Consider the following 26,573-nt stretch of genomic DNA (forward strand, 5'->3'; position numbering starts at 1 on the left):
ATAAAACTTTATTTACAACAACAGGCGGTGGTCTGGATTTGGTCCCTGGGCTGTAGTGTGCCAACTGCACTCTGCACTCTAGTGCATAGGGTGAAAAATAATGCCTGGGCTGCTCTAGTGTATAAGGTGAAAAATAGAATAAAGAGAGAAGGGAAAGCAATTAGGAATCAATGGAAGTGGAAGGAAGTACAGAGGAGGAAGTAGGACAAAGGAAGGCAGGGAATGGAGGCATAGTAAAACCTGAACACAGGATGATAAAAGTGGAAGTTACAGGAAATATTGTTGGGATCTGTATATGACGGAAATCTCTCTGGTTAAAAAGGTTTATTTTGAAGTATTGGGGGCCGTAATAGATTGGAATTAATAAAGTTTTAGGCAGGTCAGGAGTATGATATAAAAGTCCGATTATCAGTTGCTTTTCCCAGGCATTCAAGATTCAGACATTGTGTACATCTTCTTACACGTGTTCTCAAATGTATCTGAGTTTTTTATCAAAACCCTTACTGCTTCATCCTGGGTATCCTATTGGTAAAAACACAACTAGTACCATATTTCATGAATTTTTTAAAAATTAATTGGAACATTGGGTGCAGAGGGCTTTATAACTGTGCATGATAAAAGATGCAGGTTCATATTTTGAGAGTTGAGCAGTTTTTCTAAAAATGACTAGTTTAATTTCATGTATCTAGCAGAAATAGTTTTTTGTGTTTTGGTAGCAGTACAGAAGATTAGGAAAGATTGGTGGCTTGTGAGAAAACGCTAATCAGAGGAATAGGAACAGTACAGTATGGATCTTAAGAATCACTTAAACCTGGAACTGGATTGTTACAATAAAATAAATATTTCATAATGATGTTTTGGCTTCTTAAAAAGTTTCTTTTTTTTTTTTTTTTGCTATATGCCTCTGTTTTTCTTGTTTATTTGAGAAATATCTGCTTTCTGAAAGTATGTAATACAAAAGGGAGAAAGTAAACTGCTCTTTCTAAAAATCAAAAATTTAGGGTGGAGTAATATAGGTATGCTTTTCTTTATCAAAATATTATGAAATTGTACAGTTTTTATAGAATGTTATAAAAATGTATACAATTTTACAGTTGAGATTTATATTGTAGAATTCTTTGACAAATTTTATTATATGTTAAAATGAACTGTTAGCCATTTTAAAGTAGAAAAATATTATATATATATTTATTGCTCATATATATAAATAAATCAGAGTAAAAAGGGTATAGCATCTGAATGATAGGATGAATAATGATGTACTGTAGCAGAATTAAATGTTGGCTTTTGAAATTATAATTTCAGGTTAATTTGAAATTATAATTTAATCCATAGACAGGTGATGATGGTTGTTCTAATCCTAAATTCACACTAAAATCTTTATTTTAAAAGGTGAACCTACTTTTCCCTAGGAAGAGTAGGAAGAAAAATAATTTTATTATTCTAATATTGTTACTTCAAAATTTTTTTGATGGTAAAGAAATTTACTTTAAATTCTCACTTTTGAAAGACCATTTTTTATCCAGTGGGCAGCATTTCCTAAAGAAATCCCACTTATCTCCTTTCTGCTCTTAGTCACTTTGTTCTCAGCCTGCTGTTCTATTTTTCTTATGAACTAATTTAATGAAATAAGGTGAGAGTCTTTTTACTTACTGTTCTGTGTTGAATCTCTTCCCTCTTTATCCTTGTTCACACACTGATATTGAGACTTGCCTTTTGCATTCTTTCTGAACAGTCTCCCCTTTTCGCCCTTTCTTTTTCCTGTTCCCTGTCACCTTTCCTTGCTGCTCTTTGCTGCATCGTTATATTTTCACTTGTCCTAGTGTCACTGTTTTGTATTCTTTCAACATGATGCTTTCACTCCCTTTTTCCATTAAAATAAAAGAATTCTTGGTCAATCCTTTATCAAGACTTAAAAAAATCCTTTTCCTTGAAATATGTGGAGACTATTTTAGATGCCTATTTTCAAAGTTTTGATTTAATTTCAAAGTGGGAAGAAACTCTTAAATTTTAGTAGAAATATTTGTGAGATTATATCATGGGGCACCGTCTCTTGATGGCACTGCCAACATTCAACAGATAATTTATAATTTAATGATAGTTTAACACATGCATGTTATTCAAATAATGTTATAATTATGATGCCCATCATTAGGTTTAGCAATACAACTGCATTTTGAGTTTTTTCCCTATCTAATACAAATACAAAGAATTATTTCATTTGGCAAATTAAATAACGTTGTAGTGAAAATGTTAATTTGACAATAAATCACAGTTTTAAATGCCAGATGCCCTGGCTTAATGTTGTTCAGAAAGTTTATTTAGAGAATATAAAATGTGGCTTAGTGTTCCTGTATGTCAGGCTTCACAGATGAAGTATGGTGCCTGATATTAATCAGGTTAAAGGACCTCTAGTGCTTGGAGTGTGTTGTGGATTATACCTACATTGCTCATAGCCTCCCCCCCTGCCCCCCCTTGCCCATATAGCAATCTGCTTTTGTACTTTGACATCCAGGATTTCCCTAGTGAATTTTGTCACAGAAAAAAGAGAATCATCAATATCGCAGTTAAACTTGACTTTCAAAGCTAATAGTATCTCATTTGGGGGCTCAAATTTAATAAATTTTCTTTGATTCTGGGTGAGTTTTTAAACATCAAACAATGAATTGACCAGGGTGCAGTAAAATATTTAGATCTATTGACTGTTGTTCCAAAGGGTAGAAGGCAAAACACTAGTGGTTTGATGTTGATAAATTCTCAGTACCTTAATCCACATTAATGTTTTCTTTTATCTGAGTGCACATTGGTGACAAAAAAAAAAAAAAGGCAAGAGAAGGTGTCCATACATATAAGATATAAAACCTAAATCATATTTCACAAATGTCTTTGCTTTATTTTCTTAAGTGAATTAAAAGCATTCTCATTTTAACTGAAGCTTGGAGAATGTTTGTTACAGATAAATATACATTCTGAATTAGGACTCCGGCGTGAATATCATACTCACACTGTTACAGAAATTGCATTATAGTGTATGTTTTACATCATACACTTTGACATTCACTTATTGACAGAAATTCTTCAGCTCAACTTGAGAGTATAAGGATTTTTATAACTTAGATTAGCACGAACGATGAAAGATGTCATCACGTATTTGCGCATGTTTGCTGATTTAAGGAAACCCTATGTAGTATGATAGTTCATTCATAAAGTAAGAAATAATTCAAACAGTTTTACAAGCTGGAATAGAAAAATGAAGGTTGGGATTTCTATCATATATTATTGCCAAGTTACATATGAAATTGCTCAGGTAAAACTAGAGATATAAATACATTTATTTGAGCAATGATAGTTCTCCCCATTCTTGACCTTTGCTACCTCATAAAAACTCATTTTGTCCTGTGGTTTTAAGCTAATTGTATACTATTTATCAAATATATGGTGTCAAAGAGATAATTTTTAAAAACCTATTCAGGTATAAGGAAAGTTAGGAAATATGTATACATATGAAAACTGCTATCATTAAACTGTATGATTGAAGATGAGAGATCACTGGTCTTAAAAGAAAACTAAACTGTGAAATTTTTGAGGCTTTTACTAAGTTTGGAAATTAAAAATGAAAATACCTGTTTCTGAGCATTTTCTTCTGTTTATATTATATAGTGAGTATTTCTCATTTGTCCAGAAGGTGGCAGTGTAATATCAACTGCATGTGATGCAGAGGCTAGCTAGAGAATTGGTGTTTCTCCAATTCTCTGTATCTGTGATGTGTTTGTATTGTTACCTTACTGAATACTTAAAATATAGTACAAACACTACTAATTTTATCCATTATCTTATTTAGAAGTGTGTGACCAAGTTGGTTTATATGTATTTTATCATTAAGCCTCAAGTTTAGTTTAAAGAGGGCAAGCAGACCTCTTGCTAGTATATTTTTAAGCCTCCTTGTGTGTTGAGCATATTTGTTTTTATTCTAGAGTACATATTGAAGTTTTCTTTTCAAAGACTAGTACCTAATAACTATCTTGTTTAATATATATCAGTTAATACCAGTTAAATTAAACATGTTATTAAGAAAGTGAGAATAAATAGGAGATTGCTGTTTATTTTTGATTTTGTAGATGTTTTTTCCTTTCCTTTTTCTTCTGAGGGTGGAACAGTGAAAAAATAATTCAAAACCTCTTGATCAGAAGAGCTCCAGCGACTCTCCTTCCCTCCCTCATTTCAAGTAGGAGGATGCTTTTTTCTTCTTAACATTCTCCCCCAGTACTCTGAATTAGAGATTTATTTGCAACGAAAATCAATTAGTCCTAAATTTATTCATGGATTTCAGGTCCAGCGATCAATGCAAGTCCACTCAGTGGGCTCAAGGGGACCCAGTCATCCCAGTTAATGTGTCTGAAGGGGAATTACCATTGATGCTATTTTTTTCCCTTTAGGTCAGAGATAAGATCTCGCTGTCACGGACTGCGGCAAGTAGGAATGACTTCACCCTGCAGCTACCCAGACTGCACCTGGAGACCTTTGCAATGGAGGGGCTCAAGGGCGGGCCAGAGGTTGTAGCGTGCCAGGTTAGAGTCTAAATTACATTGTTGCTACTGAGACACGTAGAAAAGAAATTGCACTAACTGCGGAGAATGGAAGCCTCAAAGTATTGTGACTAACTTGAAGAAGATGCAAATAATTTTTCCTCATTTTTCTTCCGTCATGTAACACTATATTTCACAAATAATTGTGTTTTTTTCTTTAAAGCCTAGAACTAGCCAATTAAATAATCAGAAAAGTTTTTATTTTTTACCAAGGAAAAAACGTGCGGTTTATAGCTAAGGTACAGTATTAAAGAGCATACTTTTGGGCAGCAGAGGACAATAAGACGCTAGGCTGTTACCTCTTTAAGCTAGTCTGAATTTGTAGGTCTATTGTTTTACAATAAATCACTTTAGATAAAATTATCAGGCAAGATATTTGATATTTTTCAGTGTTAATTCCAAAGTATATCCAACATTTCTCAGGTGGCAATTTGATTTCAGCAAATCTAGAACCTAGCTGCACTTTGCATTGAAAAGTATCTTATACTTCAATGTTTAGTTTTAATGAACTTTGTTATATGTGCCAGCTGGGTTATTTCATTTATAAAACTCAAAGCACCCAATCATAAAACCTCAAGTAACTTTAAAATAAACTGAATAAAGATATTTATTTTCAAAAACATATTATTTTCAGGGTGCTGCAGCTAGCTTTCTATTCTAGGTTACTATTAGGTTATTGTGATCATTTTTCTCCTTAGGGTTAAAAATATTTTTTAATCAGACAAAACAAAATTTAGTATGTATTTTATTCTCCCTTTAATGCCCAATTTCTTTATTAGAAAAATCTATCGACATTATGTAAACTATAGGGAGCCTGGTAATTCAAAAGAGGTTGTCCTTGTTCAATAGCACCCTAGATTTTTCAATGTATTTAAGAGAAATATCTCTTAAAACTCAGTCCCTTTCACATTTTGAGGTTTAAGATAAACTTTTTTCAGTCTTCAGTTTATGACTTCGTACAAAATTAATGTCAGTCCAAGTGGGGCTATGTTAATTTTTTTCTACATGCTCCATACCCTAATTTAATTTGTTATTAGTACTCAAATTGGTGCTCAACAAAGAAAAAATGCTTGTTGTTTCTTTCATTAGATTGTCCACCAATATATCTAAAACATATGTAATTGTAAAACGAAGCATAAGGCATTTTTATTTTCGTTTATAGGCTAGAATACTGTACCATTATTTAGTACAAGATTAAGATGTACATTTAAAATTTGATTATATTTAAGTACAATATGATTTGAGATTTTTCTAGTGGTTGTAAAGTAATCCTTTGCTTGGTTATCTTAATTCGGAATCTCACAGGGCTTAGTACTTGTCATAATTCACAAATAAAGACTTCCCCCAAACTCTAGATTGTGATGATTTGGAAAGAGACTGCTTCTTAGGAATGCCATTTTTTGAGGCAAAGCATGAACTCTATAGAGTTCTGACATCTGTGCATAACAAGAAGGAAATGGATGGGCTTGTATTTTAAACTACTATCTTTTCCAAGTTCTAATAAAAATAGTTATGTGGGTTGCCAGATACCTAAGCACTTGGGTAAATTTTGTATTGATGTGCTGTAACATGCATTGTAGTTTAGTAATATATGTTTTGGTTTAGTATCCTGTGCAGAGAAGAGCACATATTTGAGCCCTAATAGTGTTTGACACACACACACACACACACACACACACATACACACAGACACAATTGGTGATATGGAGTACTTTGAGAAGAAAGGCACTGTATTAATTGAAGACCTTAATTATAACAAAAACTATAATTATAATAATAATTATTATTATAAGTGCCGTTTTAGTGGGCACTTACTGTGTAACAGGTATCATGCTTAGCTGTTTAAATAAATGATCTCAGTTAATTCTCACAATGGACCTGTCAGATAGATGGCATTATTTCCATTTTACAACTGAAAACAACAACTATAGCAGGTAACTCTCCTCAGATCGACAGCAAGTAAATGGTAAGACCTAGAGTCTGAGTTTAAGTCTGGGTATATTTGACTGCAAAGCCTGAACTGGTAAAATCTGACAGTAAAAATCTAGATGCCTGTGTTAAATGGTCAGAGTGAAGCCTTTAAAATCTAAAGTGGAGTTTTTCTTCCATTTACAAAGTATACATTATGCATCTGTGTATGATGTAGGTCATAGTTTGTGCTGTATTGTAGACAAATTCACAGATACAAAATTGTGTTTCCATTTGACAGGCTAATATTATAGAACTCTACTTTTCACCTTTTCGCAGTTTGTAAATATATATATTTATGCTAAGTGTGGCTACATATTTAGGAATTGAGTATTTGTTTAGCTTTGTACTGTGTGCTGATGAAGCGGACTACTCAAAGCGTGCACAGCTTTCGATTATGATGAGGGGAGGACCACTATGCAGGATGTGGTAGTGTCTGAATTATTTGGCCAACATATACAACCATCATTTAGAGTGGTAGGAGCTGAAGTTTTCCTGGACAGCCACTGTCTGTCTTTTCCAAAGGGGCAAGCTTTATTATAGGTATAATCCTTGATGGAAGGAAGACCAATGGGCATGACTGAAAGTTGAAGAGGATGAGTGGATTACCTTATCTCTCTGTACCCAGAAGAGCATGTGACTGATACTCTTCTACAGGAGATAATTCAGTTCATCTAGTCTCTGCGATCTGCTAGCTTTTAACCCTGATTTCCTTATCTGCAACAAAGTGTAATGCTAACAATTCTCAGGCTTGTAGTAAGTTTGAATGAGGCAATGCATGTAAAGCAGAGAGCACAGTGCCCAGCACAAAGAAAGCAGACAACGCATGGTGGCCCTTATTACTGCTGACCAGTATGGGAAACATTGTAAAGATGAAGTAAGCAACAGTAGCTTGATTTTATTACTTTTGAGGGGTGTGTGTGGGTGGTTTTGTTTTTAAAGAAATGGTTACTTAGAATCTTTTCTCTATGTCTTTCCACTTGTTTCCTTCAGTCTTCCTTGTTTCTTCAAAAGCTTCAAATAATTTTGATTAAGATCAACTGTAGCTCCCTATTTACTTTTCCTTGTTACTTGATGTTCCAGTGAGGCCATGTCGCCAATGTAACCCCTGTTTAAGCTCCTATGGCAAGTTTAGAACTATTATACCTGGGCTTTTATCTCCTAAATAACAGCATATTAGTCTACTAGGATACTGGAAAAAAATAAAACACCTAGATTAGACAAGTTAGCTTTAGCTGAAAAGCCCAGTACAGTGTGAATGCAGAGGACTTTGTAAGAAAAAATATTCTGCCCATACTTTATAAAGATACCTGTTACTCATCGTCTTATACTTTGAATTGTGTTTTTTCAATAATTATGATATGTGATGCTTTTACTATGTGGAAAATATCAGCAGGCATCCAATAAATGTTTGTGCCTCCATTCCCATTCAACAATAAACAACACAGAACAATGTCAATATTGATATTATTGAGTGCTTGTTCTGTACCAGTTACTGTGCTAAGCACCTTACATTTACTCTCTCATTTAATCCCTGCAACAACCCTATGAATAATAGGTGCTGTGCTTTTATCTATTTTACAAAGGAAGAAGCTGAAGTTTACTGAGATGAAGTAAATTGCTAAAGGTCACATATCCAGTGAGTAGGGTGACCGGTCCCTTCATTCTTTTAATCATGCCTTTCTGCCTTTTGTAAACCATGGCATAGTGTTTTGTGTGTTGTGTGTGTGTGTGGTATGTGTGTGTGTTTTAGGGTAGCTGAGAGGAAAAAAGAATAAAGGTAGGGTCTGTCTATAAAATACAATTTCGTTTGTGAGGAGATCATGGCGAGAATAGAAATCCAAGAGAGATTAATGGGGAAAGTTACTTAAACTGTGTATTTCAGCCTCTTCATCTATAAAATGAAAATAATAGAAGTTTCTAACTCAGTGTGACTGTTGAATGGGTTAATCCACCTGAAGTGCTTAGAATAGTGACAGGTACATTGTAAACACTCACTATTTATTAGCTCTCCACTAACATGAAAGGTCGTGAGACCAGGAACTTGGTTTTGTTCACTGCTGCATCATCAGAGCTCAGAACCCTGCCTCACATAGAAGAGGCCCTCAGTATGTATGGGTGAATGAATACTTGACTTCAGACACTGGTCAAGGTGCCTTAGGAAGCTGCTGTGCCTAAGTTGTGCACGCCTTTAAGAGACTTGGGATCAATTTTTTTTTTTTACTTCTAAACCCACTTCATTTAAAAGGAAAAGTCCCCCAAACCATCTCATAAAAGTGTTTAAGGCTTAGTGCACAATAACTATACCTCTGGAAATGTAGTATATTTTATAAATATATGTTTATAAACACTTCATTAGAAAGGCTTCCTTGTGAAACCATTTATTTATGAAGATTTTAAACAAGAGTCTTTACCGTAAATCCAGTAATCCTTTAATCACCCATAACCTACCATGTTATTACAAAGTCCTTACTTGGTATGGTTGTTTGTTATGTGCTATACCCGCAACTTTTGGGGTACCATGGTTTTTTACATTTAACTTACCTTCCAGGCATAGAAATTTCTTCCAGCTATTTTGTTGTATTTATAAAGTTAAATCATAAAAGGGCATCTTGAAGGGATTTTTTTTTTTTTAATATAGAGAAGGAACAAATACCTTGTACCTAAGTACCTAAACTGTCAGGGAATAAAAATATCAAGAATCACTCTTAATAATTTTTCACATGTGTTCCCAGTTACACTGCTTAATGCAGCAGCCTTCTAATTGTTGTATAAGAAATGTCTTCATTTGGGCATAGTTAGAAGTTAAAGAAATGTTAAGCAATTTTACTTGAAATCTTGTATTATGTAGATATTTTCTTCTTCAAGTTATTCCATCCCCAGAAGTGAATTTTCAGATCTCTGATTATTTTTTAAAACATGAAAATTAGCCATTTTGAATGGAAATATTGCTAAATATGTAGAATACTAAATATGTAAAAGTGCCCAGTTGTCCCTGAAAGACTAGATGACTTCTATTAGTTCTTTAGTTTCCTTTTTAAAGTATGGTTCTTTATTTTCTGATACTAAAAGAAAGTTTTACCTTCTTTTTATAGTTCAGGTCTTCCCTTATTTTCAGATGTCCATTCTCGCTGGGTTCCTAATTTACAGAGTTGTCAGGGTTTAGTCTAAGAGTCTCCATGGTAAAGTAAAGAGAATATATTTTGTGACAGCTGTATGTCTCATTGATATTCCTTTTCATTTATTTCTGGGTCCATGACTGTGCTTTGAATGTCTGACATTATTGGAAGTCTGACCTTTTTGGTAAGTGGGGTCATTTTTGTAATAAGGTATCGAGAAGATTTTTGGGGTTATCTAAAGTTGTTATCAATGAGTGTGCAATTCTCTTTAAATTCATAAATCAAAATATCTTTTAAATTACAAAACATAAAATGATTTTGGAATTCAGTTGTGGCATCAAAGAGAATGTTGAAATGCTACCTTCTTCAAAGGCTGGAAAGTGCTTCCCAGGGAAGACCTGTTTATTAGGGGAAAACAATTAGCTGGAAAAATCATATAGTTCATCTGAGAATAAAGACATTTTGATGGAAAAAAGCCATCCTTTGTCTCATCTAGCTGCTTGATAGCTGTAATCTCCAGTTCCACAGAATAAAAATTGTGCCAATGAGGAATCTAAATGTCCAGGATTTGAGGCCTACCTCAAGGATGAATATAAGAATTAGTGCGTTTGTTTTTCATATTGACACCAGGAAGAATAAATGGCACTTCCTGAAGTAATGTTGTTAGAGAAAATATTTTTGTTATTTGCTAGTTAAAATTTTAGAATTCTACTCTGAAGATTTGATAATACACAAGCAGACATTAAGTTTCTTCAAAACTTGCTGGTACTAGAGCTGTGAGCAATGCTAAATAAAACAAAATATAAAGAGAAGTAAGATGTTAATGTGTACAGAAGGACTAATTTTAGAGTGTGTTGCAAATTGGAACAACAGTGATTAAATAATAGCATAATAGCATTTAAACATTGATTTATAGTCATTGTGAGTTACACCTTGTTGTCCTGAATCTGTATCTTCTCCTAAGGTTTCAGGACGTTTTAGTTTCCATTGACCAGGAAGACTTTGCTAGAAATTTAGCCTCGCCCATCAGTCGTTATTAGAGCAGTTCCGGTATTATCACCTAAGTCTTCTCACCCTCCCTGCCTCTCTTCCTCCTCCGTTCCCTTCCTCTGCCTATTTGATTTGCATTTTTTTTTTTTGGTGGTGATGATGGTGGTGGAGGAGGGCGTAGTGGGGCGCATCAAACCGAATTTTAGGGCAGGATCTTGAGAGTAAAAATGTAGAATTATGCTTTTTGCTCCAAATATTTTACCAGGTGATATATGCTACCATTATTTTCTTAATCCCCATATTTTATTTCAAAAGACGTTGTAAAAAAAAAACCCGTATTTGGGCTTCCCTGGTGGCGCAGTGGTTGAGAGTCCGCCTGCCGATGCAGGGGATACGGGTTCGTGCCCCGGTCCGGGAAGATCCCACATGACGCAGAGCGGCTGGGTCCGTGAGCCATGGCCGCTGAGCCTGCGCATCTAGAGCCTGTGCTCTGCGACGGGAGAGGCCACAACGGTGAGAGGCCCACGTACTGCCAAAAAAAACCAAACCAAAACAAAAAAAAAACCCCGTATTTTTCTTTGTATCTGTCGTTAAAACATAATCTTGGGCATTAAGTGATAGCTAAGATTTCTAAAAAAGAAAAAAATCTGTTAAGGCTAGGAGTGCTAAAAAGTGTTTTTTTAATGTTTACCTGATGGGACATTTTACATCTTGGATCATGGGTTTTATTTCAGGTTAGCAGTGGTCTGAAACAACAGTTTTGTTTTGTTTTTTTTCCTGTTGGGACTTTAATCTCTCTTTGCCGTTTGAAAATGACAGGATGACATATGAGGGCAAGGAAATGCATCTGTATAAAGCTTCTGCTACGCAGAATCTTATACTGAGGAATCTAGTGACTCCCTACTCCTTAACTCAGCTGAAAATATTCACGAATTATTCCCTGTGGGAGTGACCTGGCATCAGTGATCTGAACTGACACTAAGTAAAATCTGGTAGGAATTATTTAAAATAAAGTCTTTTTTCTCTAGTTTTTAAAAATCATTTCTTCCTTTGTTTATTATAAGGAAGAATGATTTGGAAGAAAATAAAGTCATAGCAGAGTCACTATCACAGAGGTTGAAGAGGTTATACAACTTTACCAGAAAGTAATAAGATTAGCCACAGAACAGATGGAATCCTTTACCTGTAGACACAAACTACACAGGTAACAGGAATTCTCATTATTTTATCCAGTTGTTGTCTTGTCTTTTTATCACGGGAAACAGCATTGTCCTTTCTTGTGAAGGATGAATATGAATTATCATCCTTGTGGTGCTGAGTGCAACTGGAGTTTTATCCTAGAATCACTGTCTGTGAGCTTTCGGCCCTGAATTCTTCTGGTGCATCACCTTGTCATCTGTAACATGAAGATGATGATACTTGCCCTGCTGCATCTTGGGGCAGTTGTGAGGATCACATGACATGGATGAAAAAACTTTGGAAATTAAACAGCACTAATAGGTAGTTTTTAAATTGTTTTCCTTTAAATATTTGGCTTGTAAACATTCCTTGATCAGGTGTAGACTCGCTTAGTTTTCAATCTCAGGATGAGAGTTTTTTTTTTTTTTTTTGACATCTTTATTGGGGTATAATTGCTTTACAATGGTGTGTTACTTTCTGCTTTATAACAAAGTGAATCAGTTATACATATACATATGTTCCCATATCTCTTCCCTCTTGTGTCTCCCTCCCTCCCACCCTCCCTATCCCACCCCTCTAGGTGGTCACAAAGCACCGAGCTGATCTCCCTGTGCTATGCGGCTGCTTCCCACTAGCTATCTACCTTACGTTTGGTAGTGTATATATGTCCATGCCTCTCTCTCGCTTTGTCACAGCTCACCCTTCCCCCTCCCCGTATCCTCAAGTCCGTTCTCTAGTAGGTCTGTGTCTTTATTCCTATCTTATCCCTAGGTTCTTCATGACATTTTTATTTCTTAAATTCCATATATATGTGTTAGCATACGGTATTTGTCTTGCTCTTTCTGACTTACTTCACTCTGTAGAACAGACTCTAGGTCTATCCACCTCATTACAAATAGCTCAACTTCATTTCTTTTTATGGCTGAGTAATATTCCATTGTATATGTGTGCCACATCTTCTTTATCCATTCATCCAAAGATGGGCATTTAGGTTGTTTCCATCTCCAGGCTATTGTAAATAGAGCTGCAATGAACATTTTGGTACATGACTCTTTTTGAATTATGGTTTTCTCAGGGTATATGCCCAGTAGTGGGATTGCTGGGTCATATGGTAGTTCTATTTGCATTTTTTTAAGGAAGCTCCATACTGTTCTCCATAGTGGCTGTACCAATTCACATTCCCACCAGCAGTGCAAGAGTGTTCCCTTTTCTCTACACCCTCTCCAGCTTTATTGTTTCTAGATTTTTTGATGATGGCCATTCTGACTGGCGTGAGATGATATCTCATTGTAGTTTTGATTTGCATTTCTCTAATGATTAATGATGTTGAGCATTCTTTCATGTGTTTTTGGCAGTCTGTATATCTTCTTTGGAGAAATGTCTATTTAGGTCTTCTGACCATTTTTGGATTGAGTTGTTTGTTTTTTTGATATTGAGCTGCTTGTAAATTTTGGAAATTAATCCTTTGTCAGTTGCTTCATTTGCAAATATTTTCTCCCATTCTGAGGGTTGTCTTTTGGTCTTGTTTATGGTTTCCTTTGCTGTGCAAAAGCTTTGAAGTTTCATTAGGCCCCATTTGTTTATTTTTGTTTTTATTTCCATTTCTCTAGGAGGTGGGTCAAAAAGGATCTTGCTGTGATTTATGTCATACAGTGTTCTGCCTATGTTATCCTCTAAGAGTTTGATTGTTTCTGGCCTTACATTTAGGTCTTTAATCCATTTTGAGCTTATTTTCGTGTATGGTGTTAGGGAGTGATCTAATCTCATAGTTCTACATGTACCTGTCCAGTTTTCCCAGCACCACTTATTGAAGAGGCTGTCCTTTCTCCACTGTACATTCCTGCCTCCTTTATCAAAGATAAGGTGACCATATGTGCATGGGTTTATCTCTGGGCTTTCTATCCTGTTCCATTGATCTATCTTTCTGTTTTTGTGCCAGTACCATATTGTCTTGATTACTGTAGCTTTGTAGTATAGTCTGAAGTCAGGGGCCTGATTCAGGATGAGATTTTTGCCCTTCTAAAAGAAAAGCAAGTAAATCAGATGATGGGGTAGTTGGCAACCATGAATCTGTGCAATTTTCTGAATGTCACTGAGTTTGCTGGAAACATTATGTTGATCAGAAGGGGAATTTGGAAGAGATAAAATAACTCTGTCTGCTGGGGAAAGAGGCAAGCAATGTAGTATTGGAGAAAGCCTATGTGGAGAGTCAGAATGCCTGGATTGAAGTCCCGGCTCTGTAATGTAACCACCTTGACAGGTCACTCAACAGCCCTGAGCCCCCTATTTCCTCATCTTTAAATGGAGGTGGTGAAGCCTGTCTTGCTTTCACTCACGGGTCTGTGGGGAGATCAGGTGAGATAACGTAATGTGGGGAGATCAAGAGAGGTAAGGTGCTTTTTATATTGTAAAATGCTAAATTAATATAAATTATGTTGGACTGAACTGCAAACAGGCCTGTGTTTCAGGAAAAGTAACCTAAGTACGTTAAGGAATGTTTTAGTGTTTTGACTCTTGGAGACTTTTGGCTGATGACCTGTTTGATACAGGTTTCACTTTAGTAGCAACACGTGCAATAAAAAGAACAAAATGTTCCACAACTCTAGTGTTTTCTTACAGCTCAGTATAAAGCCATTGCTAACACTTTGGTGAATGTCCACCATATACTTCTATCTGAATAATTATTTTTTAAAGTAATTCAAGCACTACTACTGTCTTCATATGTCCTTTTAACTCATTTTGTTGCCTTTATTTATACCATTTGATTTTTTTTTTTTGGACTTCAAATTCCAACTCTGAAAAGGTGACAATATTTGCCTGTATGTGAAATGTTTGAGACACACCTAGTTAAAGAAACAAAAGCACAAAACATATGAAAGTACAGAACATTTTATTTTTAGTTACAATTTTCAGTTCTAGGTAGCTCAAAGCAGAAAAGCTGCTGAATGATATGAACATCATTTCTTTGCCATTAATGTTAAGAGGCAAAAACTAAATCCCAAACTTGACCCTTTCTCTCTTTTTTTTTTTTCCATTTTTGAAGGCTATTTAAGTATAACCCTACTCGATAATACCTTTTAATGCTTATTATTGAGAGAATGAAGCCTGTGAGCACTTGAACTTTCAAGGGCTACAACAGAATTGCTCTTCATTTTAGCTACTTGGGCAAAAAACAGTGTTTGATGGACTGCCTAGGTGAAGACCTGGGAAAGGAAGGGTTATCTACAAATTGAGTGAGTTTATTATGGCTTAGTGATTTGCTGATTGATTTCATTTGCTGTCAGTTAAGGCTCTCTTAATGTCAGTTTTCTTTGCATAATGCCTTGAAATAAAGACCAATGAAGTTCTTCAGATTGATGCCGCTTATATAAACTGACCCTGATTTGCCCTATTCTACATGACAATTTAAGTGACAGCGTTTAGAGGAAAATACAGCAATGAATATGCAACTTGAGGATTAAGGGAAATGCAGTAAATCATTCATTCTAAAACTAGGTACAAAAGTAATTTCTTGTAATGATTCCACAGATGCCTTAAGTTTCATTAAACAGACCATTATCAGTCACAAGAGTGTATGTGTGTGTGTGGTGGGGGGCTGTGTAGGTAGAGACAGACAGACAGAGGGACAGAAAGAGACAGAGGACGGAATTGAAAAAGAGAACTAAAAGTGATGTGAAATCTTTTCAAATTATAGTAAATCTTCCTCTCCCCACTTACTTAAACTTGGAGTTGTCAGAATCATGGTTTAAAAAATATTTTATCTGAGGTTGTATAAGTGCTGTATATTAAGTCACCAATGAAACATAGGGTAATTTTGAAGATTTAAATGCTTTTCAGTTTCAGAGCCTTCTAGTAAAGTGCTAGTAGCCTCTTTTTTCTTTCAATGGCCAAAAATTTCATAGTGCTGATTAAAAAGAGGTGTAACTTTTGTGGGGAAGACTAACTTAAGAAGTAACTCGCTGAGGAAACTGTGAAATACTAATATCTTAATATGTCTTCCGAGTGAGGGCTATTTCACCCCACAGACCCCAGGTAGCTTTTCTCTGTGGAGTGTATGACATTGCTTCTGTGTTGCAGAGCAATATTTTTGTCTGGAGTATACATTATAATGCATATTAATCACAATGAACCTGACTTGGTATAACTTCATTAGGATTAAAAGGGCAACATAGGAAACAGAGCCCTAAGGTGAAGAAAGCTCCTGGGTTCTGAGCCAGTGGTAGGAGGTTTAGCAAAGCGGCATATCATAAGCCTAAGTGCTATCTGTGACATATTTAAAAGAGGCCCACGTTGTATATTTGCAAATAAGGCTTAAAAATGTCCTCAAACCTTAGGTCTTTGGTTGAATGATTATCTGGTAGAATGATTTACCTACAACATGTAAAATTTAGAAGAAGAAACTCCATGTTTTTAATCCTTCTAAAATTGAGAAGGAAATCATGATTAAAATAAAATATGCAGCTTCACCTTGTATATTTATTAAGTTATATCATGGGAAAAAATAGAAGAAAAGAATATGAGACACTTAGCATGGGGACTTACACAAAGCCCTCAAAAGATAGCAGTTAAGACTATTACTGTTGAGACAATGTGTGTGAGTTGAGGGATGTTATGATTCTTCATCAGTGAGAAGGGATTCTTTGAAAGTTTTGAGTGTCTCACGTTATTACCAGGTTTTTGATTACAGCACACGAAGAGGTTAAATGACTTCTTTTTAGCACTGAGTGGTAGGTAGCAATAAAATGCTCTGAAAACTGGTAACTCGGAGGCAAAACTTGAACTAATTTTGGGACAAAGCCTGGGAAGAGCTGTGGCTCAGCTTATCCCCCTCAGTGTGATCATTCCAAGGTTTTGCTGTAGAATGTATTTGATTAGACTGTGCTGCCCCACATCCCAACTAGAGTGTTAATATACGGTATATGCTCCATATTTCCAAAATCCGAAAAATCCCGAGCTCCAAAACACATCTCGTTCTGAGGTTTCAGATTGGGATTGTGGGAACTGTATCAACATTATAAAACATTTTCCCACCAAAATAACACATATTACTGCTTCAATGCAAGACTTGTGTGTTTCTTATAGTGAGGCACATTCAGCCCGTGGCGTGTATTCTTGAGTGAAATTTGAATTTAATACCTAGTATCTCGTGCTTTATGTTTTGAGCCTTAAAGGAATCATGTGTAGTTTGTGCCCCCTAAAAACTCAGAGACTTCAACAATTGTGTTGTTATAGGCTAATCAGATATGGCTCTAATAGGCTTTACTTGGCTCAAGTCTGATCATGTTTGGAAACTAAAGGCACGTTTCAATTCCACGTGCGTAGGAGTCTCCTGAGACATTCTTTCAAGGCCCCTTCCTTTTTATATTCTGAAAGCGGAATGGATGAAATTCCTGGTCACATAAACTGCTTATCTTTTCTTGCATATCCTTCTAATTTGTTCCCACTGGGTAAGGTTATGCAGACTCTTGAAGGGTCTGAAGAAACCGGCTTTCCTAGGCACACTCTAGATAAGGAGAGCAAGGTAACTGGGAGCGAGGAGCCTTAGCAACCAGGATGGCCTTTGTTGTTTTGTTTTTTAATCTATTTATTTATTTATTTATGGCTGCATTGGGTCTTCATTGCTGCGCGCGGGCCTTCCCTAGTTGCAGCGAGCAGGGGCTGCTCTTTATTGCGGTGCACGGGCTTCTCATTGTGGTGGCTTCTCTTGTGGAGCACGGGCTCTAGGCGCGCGGGCTTCAGTACTTGTGGGACGTGGGCTCAGTAGTTGTGGCTTACGGGCTTAGTTGCTCCACAGAATGCGTGATCTTCCCAGACCGGGGCTTGAACCTGTGTCCCCTGCATTGGCAGGTGGATTCTTAACCACTGTGCCATCAGGGAAGCCCCAGGGTGACTTTTGAGTCAAAGTTATCTAGTTATTCTAGAGGGAAAATGGAAATATCATTTGAGAGTATTTATTGATTTATTGGATTGGTTATAGCTTTATTTTTTATTTTTTCCAGTTTTATTGAGATATAATTGACATACAGCGCTGTATAAGTTTAAAGTGTACAGCATAATTTGACTTACATGTAGTGTTGTGAAACGATTGCAGCAATTAGTTTAGTTAACATCCATCATCTCATATACAAAAAAAGAAAAAGAAAAAAAAAGTTTTTCTCCTTGTGATGGGAACTTTGGGTTTATGCTCTTGACAACTTTCAAATCTACCACACAGCAATGTAAACTATAGTCATCAAGTTGTACATTACATCCCTAGAACTTATTTACGTTACACCTGGAAGTTTGTATCTTTTGACCACCCTACCTTCATCCAGTCCCCTCTCTCCTCACCTCCTACCTCTGGTAACCATAAATCTGATCTCTTTTTTCCTGAGTTTTTAAAAAAATTCCTCATTTAAGTGAGATCAGACAGTATTTGTGTTTCTCTGTCTGACTTATTTCACTTAGCATATTACCCTCAAGGTCCATCCATGTTGTCACAAATGGCAGGAGTTTCTTTTTGTTTTTGTAATGGCTGATATATATATATATATATATATATATATATATATATTTATTTATTTATATATAAACACACACACACACACACACATATATATAAAGACTTCTTTATCCATTCATCTGTTGATCAACACTTAGGTTGTTTTCATGTCTTGGCTATTGTAAATAATGCTGCTGTGAACATAGGGGTGCAGATATCTCTTTGACATAGTGTTTTTGTTTCGGATATGGTCCCAGAAGTGTAATTGCTGGATCATTCTTCATTTTGGGGGGAACCTTTATACTGTTTTCCATAGTTGCTGTACCAATTTACAATCCCACTAATAGTGCACAAGGGTTTCCTTTTCTCCACACTCTCACCAGCATTTGCTATCTTTTGTCTTTTTGATTTGATTATAACTGTTCTAAAAGGTGTGAGGTGATATCTTATTGTGGCTTTGATTCGCACTTCCCTCTTTTTGTTTGTTTTTTTTTTTTTTTTTTTTTTGCGGTACGCGGGCCTCTCACTGTTGTGGCCTCTCCTGTTGCAGAGCACAGGCTCCGGACGCGCAGGCTCAACGGCCATGGCTCACGGTCCCAGCTGCTCCGCGGCATGTGGGATCTTCCTGGACCGGGGCACAAACCTGTGTCCCCTGCATCGGCAGGCGGACTCTCAACCACTGCACCACCAGGGAAGCCCACACTTCCCTCTTGACTAGTGATATTGAGTACCTTTTCACGTGCCTGTTGGCCATTTGTATGTGTTTTTGGAAAAATTCTATTCAGATCCTTTGCCCATTTTTCATTGGAATATTTATTTTTATGCTACTGAGTTGTATGAGTTCTTTATATATTTTTGAGAGTATTTAGAGACCAACTCAAACCACTAAATTGGCTTTAAACAATAAAATGGTCAGCTCTTTTAATCATATAGATTTGGGTATGGCTAACATCATCCAATGATGTATTGAGCACCTGCCAAGAGCAAGGCATTGTGCTGTGCTCTGGGATACAGGGGTGACTCAGAAATCTTTCTAGAGGGAGTATGAAATTTGAGATTGAAATGAGAGGGAAAAAATGATTGCTGTAGGAGAGACATAAAGTACCATAGCCTGCACTTTAGAGGAGAATGAAATTCATTCTTGCTGGGAAGATTAGGAGAGGCTTCATAAAGGAGGTGGCATTTGAGTGGGCCTTGAAGGTTATGCAGTTAAAAATCCCCTTTCATGTAAAATGTTACTGTCAGGAAATACAGATGAGAAATATCTGGAGTTTGAGCCTGAGCTGCTCGGTAGCTCTGCACCAGTGACATCTATGAGATTGTCTCCTCTGCAAACAAGGGTAGAACTAAATGATTGGTAGGATTCTTTTCAGTTAATTAAGCTCAGTGGTATTGTGAATAAATTACGGTCTCTACTGGATTTCTTATTGTTTGTTCCTTCATAATGTACAAAAAATAAATTCATTGATTTAGTCGAAATCAAAAAGCACCTTAGAACCAATTTGTCCTTAAAACAATATAGTAACTATTTTTTCGGAGTGATGTAGTTTAATATACTTCAATGAATTTTGTCATAGAATAGAAATTTTAGGAGTTATTCAAGGATGATAACCCTGACTGAAGCATGTAGATTCCCAAACCAATTTGGTATATATCAGAATCAGAATGGGATCATGGTAATAAAAGATTAGCTCTTAATAAAGAGCTCATAAAATTTTTTCTCTCCCTCTTTACTGATTGCTTTTCTTTAGGCATATTGAAAATTGTTCATATTGCATTTAATTAAACCACAAACAAGTGCATTAAATTCTTATAATTCCAACTAAATGGCTTTTTAGCATCTTCGTACAAATTGATGTAAAGACACTAATGGATGTCCTTTGCTGAGATTCATAAAGCTAACAGTTTTATGTGAAAGGAGGAAAGATAAGTGTCCAACATTGTGTGTGTATGTGTGTTAACACATTTACTCTTTATCAGTAGCTTAGATCAAGTGCACTTTCTGAAAGCTGTTGGTTTTGAGATACTGGATTGGGCAGTTTTTCTTTGGTCGTGAGCAACTAGCTCTCAGCCCTGTAAGTAATTTATTTCTATAACTTTTCTTTTTATATTAACACCACTCCTTAAAAAAAATTGCATACTGAACCCACAAAAGATCAAAATTAGGATGTGGTGTTTTTTTTTTGTTTGTTTGTTTGTTTTGGCGGTACGCGGGCCTCTCACTGTTGTGGCCTCTCCCGTTGCGGAGCACAGGCTCCGGACGCACAGGCCCAGCGGCCATGGCTCACGGGCCCAGCCGCTCTGCGGCATGTGGGATCTTCCCGGACCGGGGTACGAACCCGTGTCCCCTGCATCGGCAGGCGGACTCTCAACCACTGCACCACCAGGGAAGCCCTAGGATGTGTTTTTGTTACACTGCTCAAATTTGATTAAAGCAGTTGGATCTTTATAGGTTGACTATGGAACAGACAAATGGGGAGTGCTGGTTATCACTTTGGTCTCCAAAAAGTGTCAACCAGAGAGAGATTATTGGAATATAAGATGCCCCTTGTTAAGCTCCAAATAGCTTTTGAATTTGGATAAATAGGCACTCTCAATATTGTCCACATTATTACAGAAATTGAAGGTCTCACTAACTAAAATGAAGAACCATACCATCTTACATGTAGTTAATTCAGTCAGTCTTAACAAGTATGGAATTCCTGCTCTGTATCCAGCCCTGTGCTTGACAGATGACTGAGATGACAGAGGATGAATGTGCATTCAGGGAGGAAGAGTTTAAAAATAAAGAACCCCAAATGTTAGTTCCTAATACAAGAGGAACAAAACAAGCACTAATACAGGGACTGTCAAGGGCCAACATGCAGGCTATGAGCCTTTGTAGAGTGTGAAGATTGGGAAAGGGCCTGAATGTATCACTAACCTTGTTTTACATCCTCCTCAAAAACAGTGTTTTAAACAAGAAGAGTTCTGTCATTTTGGAGGAGATAGTCTCCTCTATTAGTGTTTTATCCATTCAGTTTCAGTATGAAATTTTAAAATGTATTATTGCCCCAACTTAACAAATGGGAATCAGCCCTTGCCTCCTCTCTTCACATACAGCTGAATGGCTTCCCATCACCCTTAAAATAAACTCCAACTGTCTCATGTTGCCCTTGGGCTCTTCATGACTTGGGCCTGACTGCAACTTCCATCTCCCATTGGTCTCTGCCTCACTCACTGAGTCTATAGCAATGAATGTGTAGCAATACTGGGCTTTTTGCTGTAACTGAACACAGCAGGCACAGTCCCATTTTGGAGGCCTTGTGCTTGTTGGTCCCTTTACTTGGTGTGCCTCACACCAGATCTTCATGAGGCTCAGTCCTTCACTTCATTCATGTTTTTGTTTCAATGTCATCTCATGGAAGCCTTCTCTCATCACTAACTAGACTAGCCTCCCTTCCCCCTTCACACTTTATAGCCCTGACCCTGCTTTATTTTCCTCCATAGCACATGACCTAATGTATTTGTCTGTTATCCTCCCCTAACTAGAATGTAAGACATATGAGAGCAGGGCTTGGTCTTTAGCACTGTATTTTCAGCACCTGCAACATAATAGGTGCTCAATAATATTTGTTGAATACATTAACTAATGAACTGCAGTTTTCTCTATTGTGAGCTTTTTAAGAGGCAGAGCTGTGTGCATATAAAAGAAAGGAGCAAGGAGCTTGGAATCAGATGAACTCCTGATTTTCAGTTGTGCCACTTGTTAGCAATGTGCCCTTAAGAAAGTTATTTATGGACTCTGAACATCAGTAGTTTTATATGTAAAATTGTGCTAAGTAATTCCGTTTTGCAAGGACAGTGTAAAGATTAGAGATTATGCATGTTTGCCACAGAAAACAGACCATGCTCAGGTTTTCATATACTTTATTTAATATAGCAAGAAAATGCCCTTCTTTTTCATGAGGAGTCTAAATTATCCTGCAAAGGTGTATCTATTACTTGATAAGAATTAGAGAATAGTCAAAGTAACAGTGATCTCCAAGGAATATACTCTTAGTTATCAAAAGTTTATATAAACATTTCCACATATCAGTGCCAGATGTTATGGTTTTAACATTTGGACAAAGCCAGACTTCCTGAATTCCAGCTCACGCCATTACATTAAATCAAATATTCCTTTTTACACTCATACCATACTAAGTCTTATCTATATGTCAATAGAATCTAAAGCAGGCTAATAATCTCCATGGTAAAACTCACAATGATGTCAAGACATAGTAGGTTCCCAAGAAATGGTAACTAATAATATATATTTTTTTTTCTGATGGAGAGCTAAAGTAGTGAAGTTAAGTTTCTTCATGGTTTCCTATGACCCACAATTATTTCTGTGTTACTCACTAACTAAACTATTCTCAGTTTGTCAGGCCTTGTTTTGCAACACATTAATAAATTCTATTATTTACCTATATAATGAGCATTTTGTATATTACTTAAAATTTTAAGTCTCTAAGGTAAGGAATTTATTATTGCTACTACTATTATAGTCATTATTATATATTATATTATGGACATATATATTATTATATGTCCATATGCAGTAGTTTCCAAGAGGAACTTTATTTCATTCTCTGCTTATTTTGATGATCTCTTTTTCATATTCTTATAGGAAACCAACATGTCACTTCTCATCCTTTTGGTCTTTCTTTACATTAACTTTTAGCGTAATAAGAGTAGTAATCACCATCAATCTAGATGCTACATTTAGCCTCAAATTGGCCTTAATTCAATTCGGGTTGGAAATAAAATATTTGAAAAAAAATTGGTCTTGTTTTTGGCACATTTAAGTTGTATATGCCATGGTTGAGTGGAGACCAGAAAAGAAGTTGAGAGTCTAAACACGATACAAAGAAAACATCATTTAAAAAAAATCTGCTGCAAAAGTATTCTGCAACTCTGCTGAATATGGTTTCCCATGAGGCTCCTTCTCATACCTGAAAAGCTACAATATTTACACCCTTCAAAGTGGTGCCAGTAAAAATTTTGAGTGTTGGGGTAAGTCAAGTCCAGGGCCCTTTCAAATGGTGAAAAGGAAAAAATGAACTTTGATTCTCTTTTTCTTATATAAAATAACACCAACAAAAACATACTGAACTATATGCAACACCACATTAAGTCAATTTATGCTCTTGTCTTTAGTTGTGCTTGACTTAAGGAGGTTGTGCCTTTGCAAAAAAATTTTTTTCTTCTATTTAATTACTTGAACGCATTTACTATCCTTATCATTGTCACCATCATCACTAAAAAGCATTTCAGTATCTGTGTGCATATTACATTAAGTATCTAGTTACACATGATTTTAACCATTCCCTCTACTAAATAAATAGGAGTACACAATCTTAAGTGGGTATCAGTGCCCCAGACCAGTCTCTAAAGGAAACATAGTAATTCCAGTATACGCACACAAACCCTAGCACATTGGTGGTCAAAAGTAGGCTCCCCAGGAATGAGAAAAACATCTTGTATGAGACAGAGGGGGAAGAAAACCAGGTTTACCAAAATTCTAGTTTCTACATAAAGGAAAGGTTATTCTTCTGCCAGGAAGATTTTCAGATATGGCAAGATAAAGGCCTACCCCAGTCTTAGTACGAAAAATGAAAATATAATTCCTTGGAATCCCTTCCCTTCTGTACATATACCTAATATGCCTAGATCTCATTCAGAATGAGAATTTGAGTCATGAGCTAATCCTGTGTGGGTGGGATTTGGGATATCACTGTCTTATTTTGCTTGTAAAGTCCTTTACTGATGTTATTGAATCCTTAAGTCAGGCTGCTGAGAGATGCACAGCACATTGTCATTTTATGTATATAAGTCAACTAAACTCACTAGAAGTTTGTTTTCCAATTTTCTCTTTTTTTCAAAGTAATCTTCTATTGTATGGTAATAGGAAAGTTGCCATAATTTTTAATCTTAATTTTTTTCTCATTAAAATAATCCCACAACCTCCTTTCATATTACATTTTTCTAGAATCCAAAGATGCTTTGGAGGAAGTGTAGAAATTATGTGACATATTTGGATAGTATAGAGATTCATTAATTTGTTAGAAATGTTTATTGAACTCATTCTACAGAATGAATGAAGTCCCCAAGAAAATATCATCTGAAGTTCTTTTGCTTGAAATAAATATTTCCATTACATAAGCAAAAATTGGTAGCTCAGAGTCAATGTAGTATAATAATTATTAATGAGTTTGAGATCTTTGAAAATCTTGGTTTCATAGCAAAATTCAAGAGGGCTTTGCTTTTGTACCCTTTTCAGTCAGTAGAGGAGAAAACATGAATTAAATTGACAAAAATGAGTGTTGTGATAGACTATCTGCATAATTTTGTGAAACTTGGAAAGCCTAGATTAATTCTGCTGATTTCACTGAGAAACTTTGTATGATAGATAGCCAAAAACAAACAAAGCAAAAAAACACTAAACCAGTCCAAAGCAAACTGGAAAGCTTGCAACACATGGGATAAGCATGGGCTTTGGAATTAGACAGACATGGATTCGAAACCTAGTTCCTTTCTTTATTAGCTAGGGGACCTTGCATAATGTACTTAGCATCGCTGAGCCTTAGTTTCTTGTTCTATAAAATAGAGATGATATGAGTCCTACAGGATTATTGCCAGAATTGGAAAAATATGCAAAACTCATGATGTGGTGTCTGGCACATAGTAATTGTTGTTAAAACTGGGGTTCTGGTAAGCCTTGGAGAATGGGACTCTAGAGGAAGTGAGAGCACCTTGGGCAAAGATTTGGTCAAGCCTAGGCTTTACTGACTCCCATACATTCCAACGCATTTGGTGATTCTGGTGGTAGAGCGTGGGTACACTCTCACCCACACTCCCTCTTTGGGCTATTTTGAGGCAGGTGTGGGGTTGACTTTGAGTGGAGAGTTGGGCTGAGTGCATATTGCACTGAGTCAGATTGCATTGACTTCTTTGATGCCTCAGGCTCTACTATGGCTCCTTCTGGCACTGCTTTGCCAGTCAGTGAGCAAATATAGACAGTTGTCTGACACTCTGTCAGGTTGAGTGTGATAAGCTAGGTTGTTTAATCCAAGTATCTGTATAAAGGAGTCTCTAGGAGTTAGGGACAGGAGACAGGTTAGTCTAGTCCAGGCCTTTGCCAGATAAATAGCTACCATTTAAACTTCAGAAAAAGTTTATTTGTTTCTAAAATTTATGTAGATATGTGTATATATCCTCTTTTTAGTTAAATGTTACCATACTACATATACACACACACTTTTCTCTCCTTTTTATTTTGAAATAATTATAGATTCACAAGAAGTTACAAAAATAGTACAGAGGAAAGAAATCCCCATGTACCCTTCACCCATTTCCCCCCAGTGTTACATCTTACATAACTTTAGGACAATATTAAAACCAGAAAATTGACATTGCTACAATGTGTATGTATAGTTCTGTGACATCTTATCACGTGTGTATTTGTGTAGTCACCACCGTGATCAAGATACAGTGCTATTACATCACCACAAAGACCTTCCTCAGCTAACCACTTTATAGACATATCAACCCCTCCCCCCAAATCAGCCCTAATCCCTGGTAACCACTAAATATTTTGTCTCTGTAATTTTGTTATTTCAAGAATACATAAATGCAGTCCTACAGAATGCGGCATTTTGAGGTTGACTCTTTTTTCACTCAGCATGATGCCCTTGAGTTCCATCCAAGTTGTTGCATCTATCAATAGTTTGTTCCTTTATGTTGCTGACTAGTATCCATTGTATGGATGTGCATAATTTGTTTAACCATTCACCCATTGAAGGACATTTTCATTGTTTCTGATTTTTGGCAATCACATATGAAGCTATGATCTCTAGGATAAATGTTTAGAAATGTGCTTCCCTGGTGGCGCAGTGGTTGAGAGTCCGCCTGCCGATGCAGGGGACACGGGTTCGTGCCCCAGTCCAGGAGGATCCCACGTGCCGCGGAGCGGCTGGGCCCGTGAGCCATGGCCACTGAGCCTGCGCGTCCAGAGCCTGTGCTCCACAACGGGAGAGGCCACAACAGTGAGAGGCCCATGTACCAAAAAAAAAAAAAAAAAAAAAAAAGTTCAGTAATGTGATTGCTAGGCCATATGTAAGTGGATGCTTAGTGTTTTAAGAAACTGCCAAACTGTTTTCTAGAATGGCTGTACCGTTCTTCATTCTCAGCAGGATGTTTGAGAGATCCAGTTTCTCTGTTCCCTTG

The 26,573-nt window shown here is 36.4% G+C and overlaps 1 protein-coding gene across 1 annotated transcript in view; it reads left to right on the forward strand.

Annotated features, from left to right (window-relative positions):
* The window catches only part of CCDC171 (coiled-coil domain containing 171), a 362,781-nt gene that overhangs the window by 271,552 nt on the left and 64,656 nt on the right, over positions 1-26,573 (forward strand). The window contains exon 24 of the mRNA XM_032636251.1: positions 4,437-4,568. Coding sequence (XP_032492142.1) covers positions 4,437-4,568 — 132 coding nt within the window. The remainder of the gene's footprint in view (positions 1-4,436; positions 4,569-26,573) is intronic.

This window comes from Phocoena sinus, chromosome 6 (genome assembly GCF_008692025.1).
Source record: "Phocoena sinus isolate mPhoSin1 chromosome 6, mPhoSin1.pri, whole genome shotgun sequence".
Classification (NCBI taxonomy): domain Eukaryota; kingdom Metazoa; phylum Chordata; class Mammalia; order Artiodactyla; family Phocoenidae; genus Phocoena; species Phocoena sinus.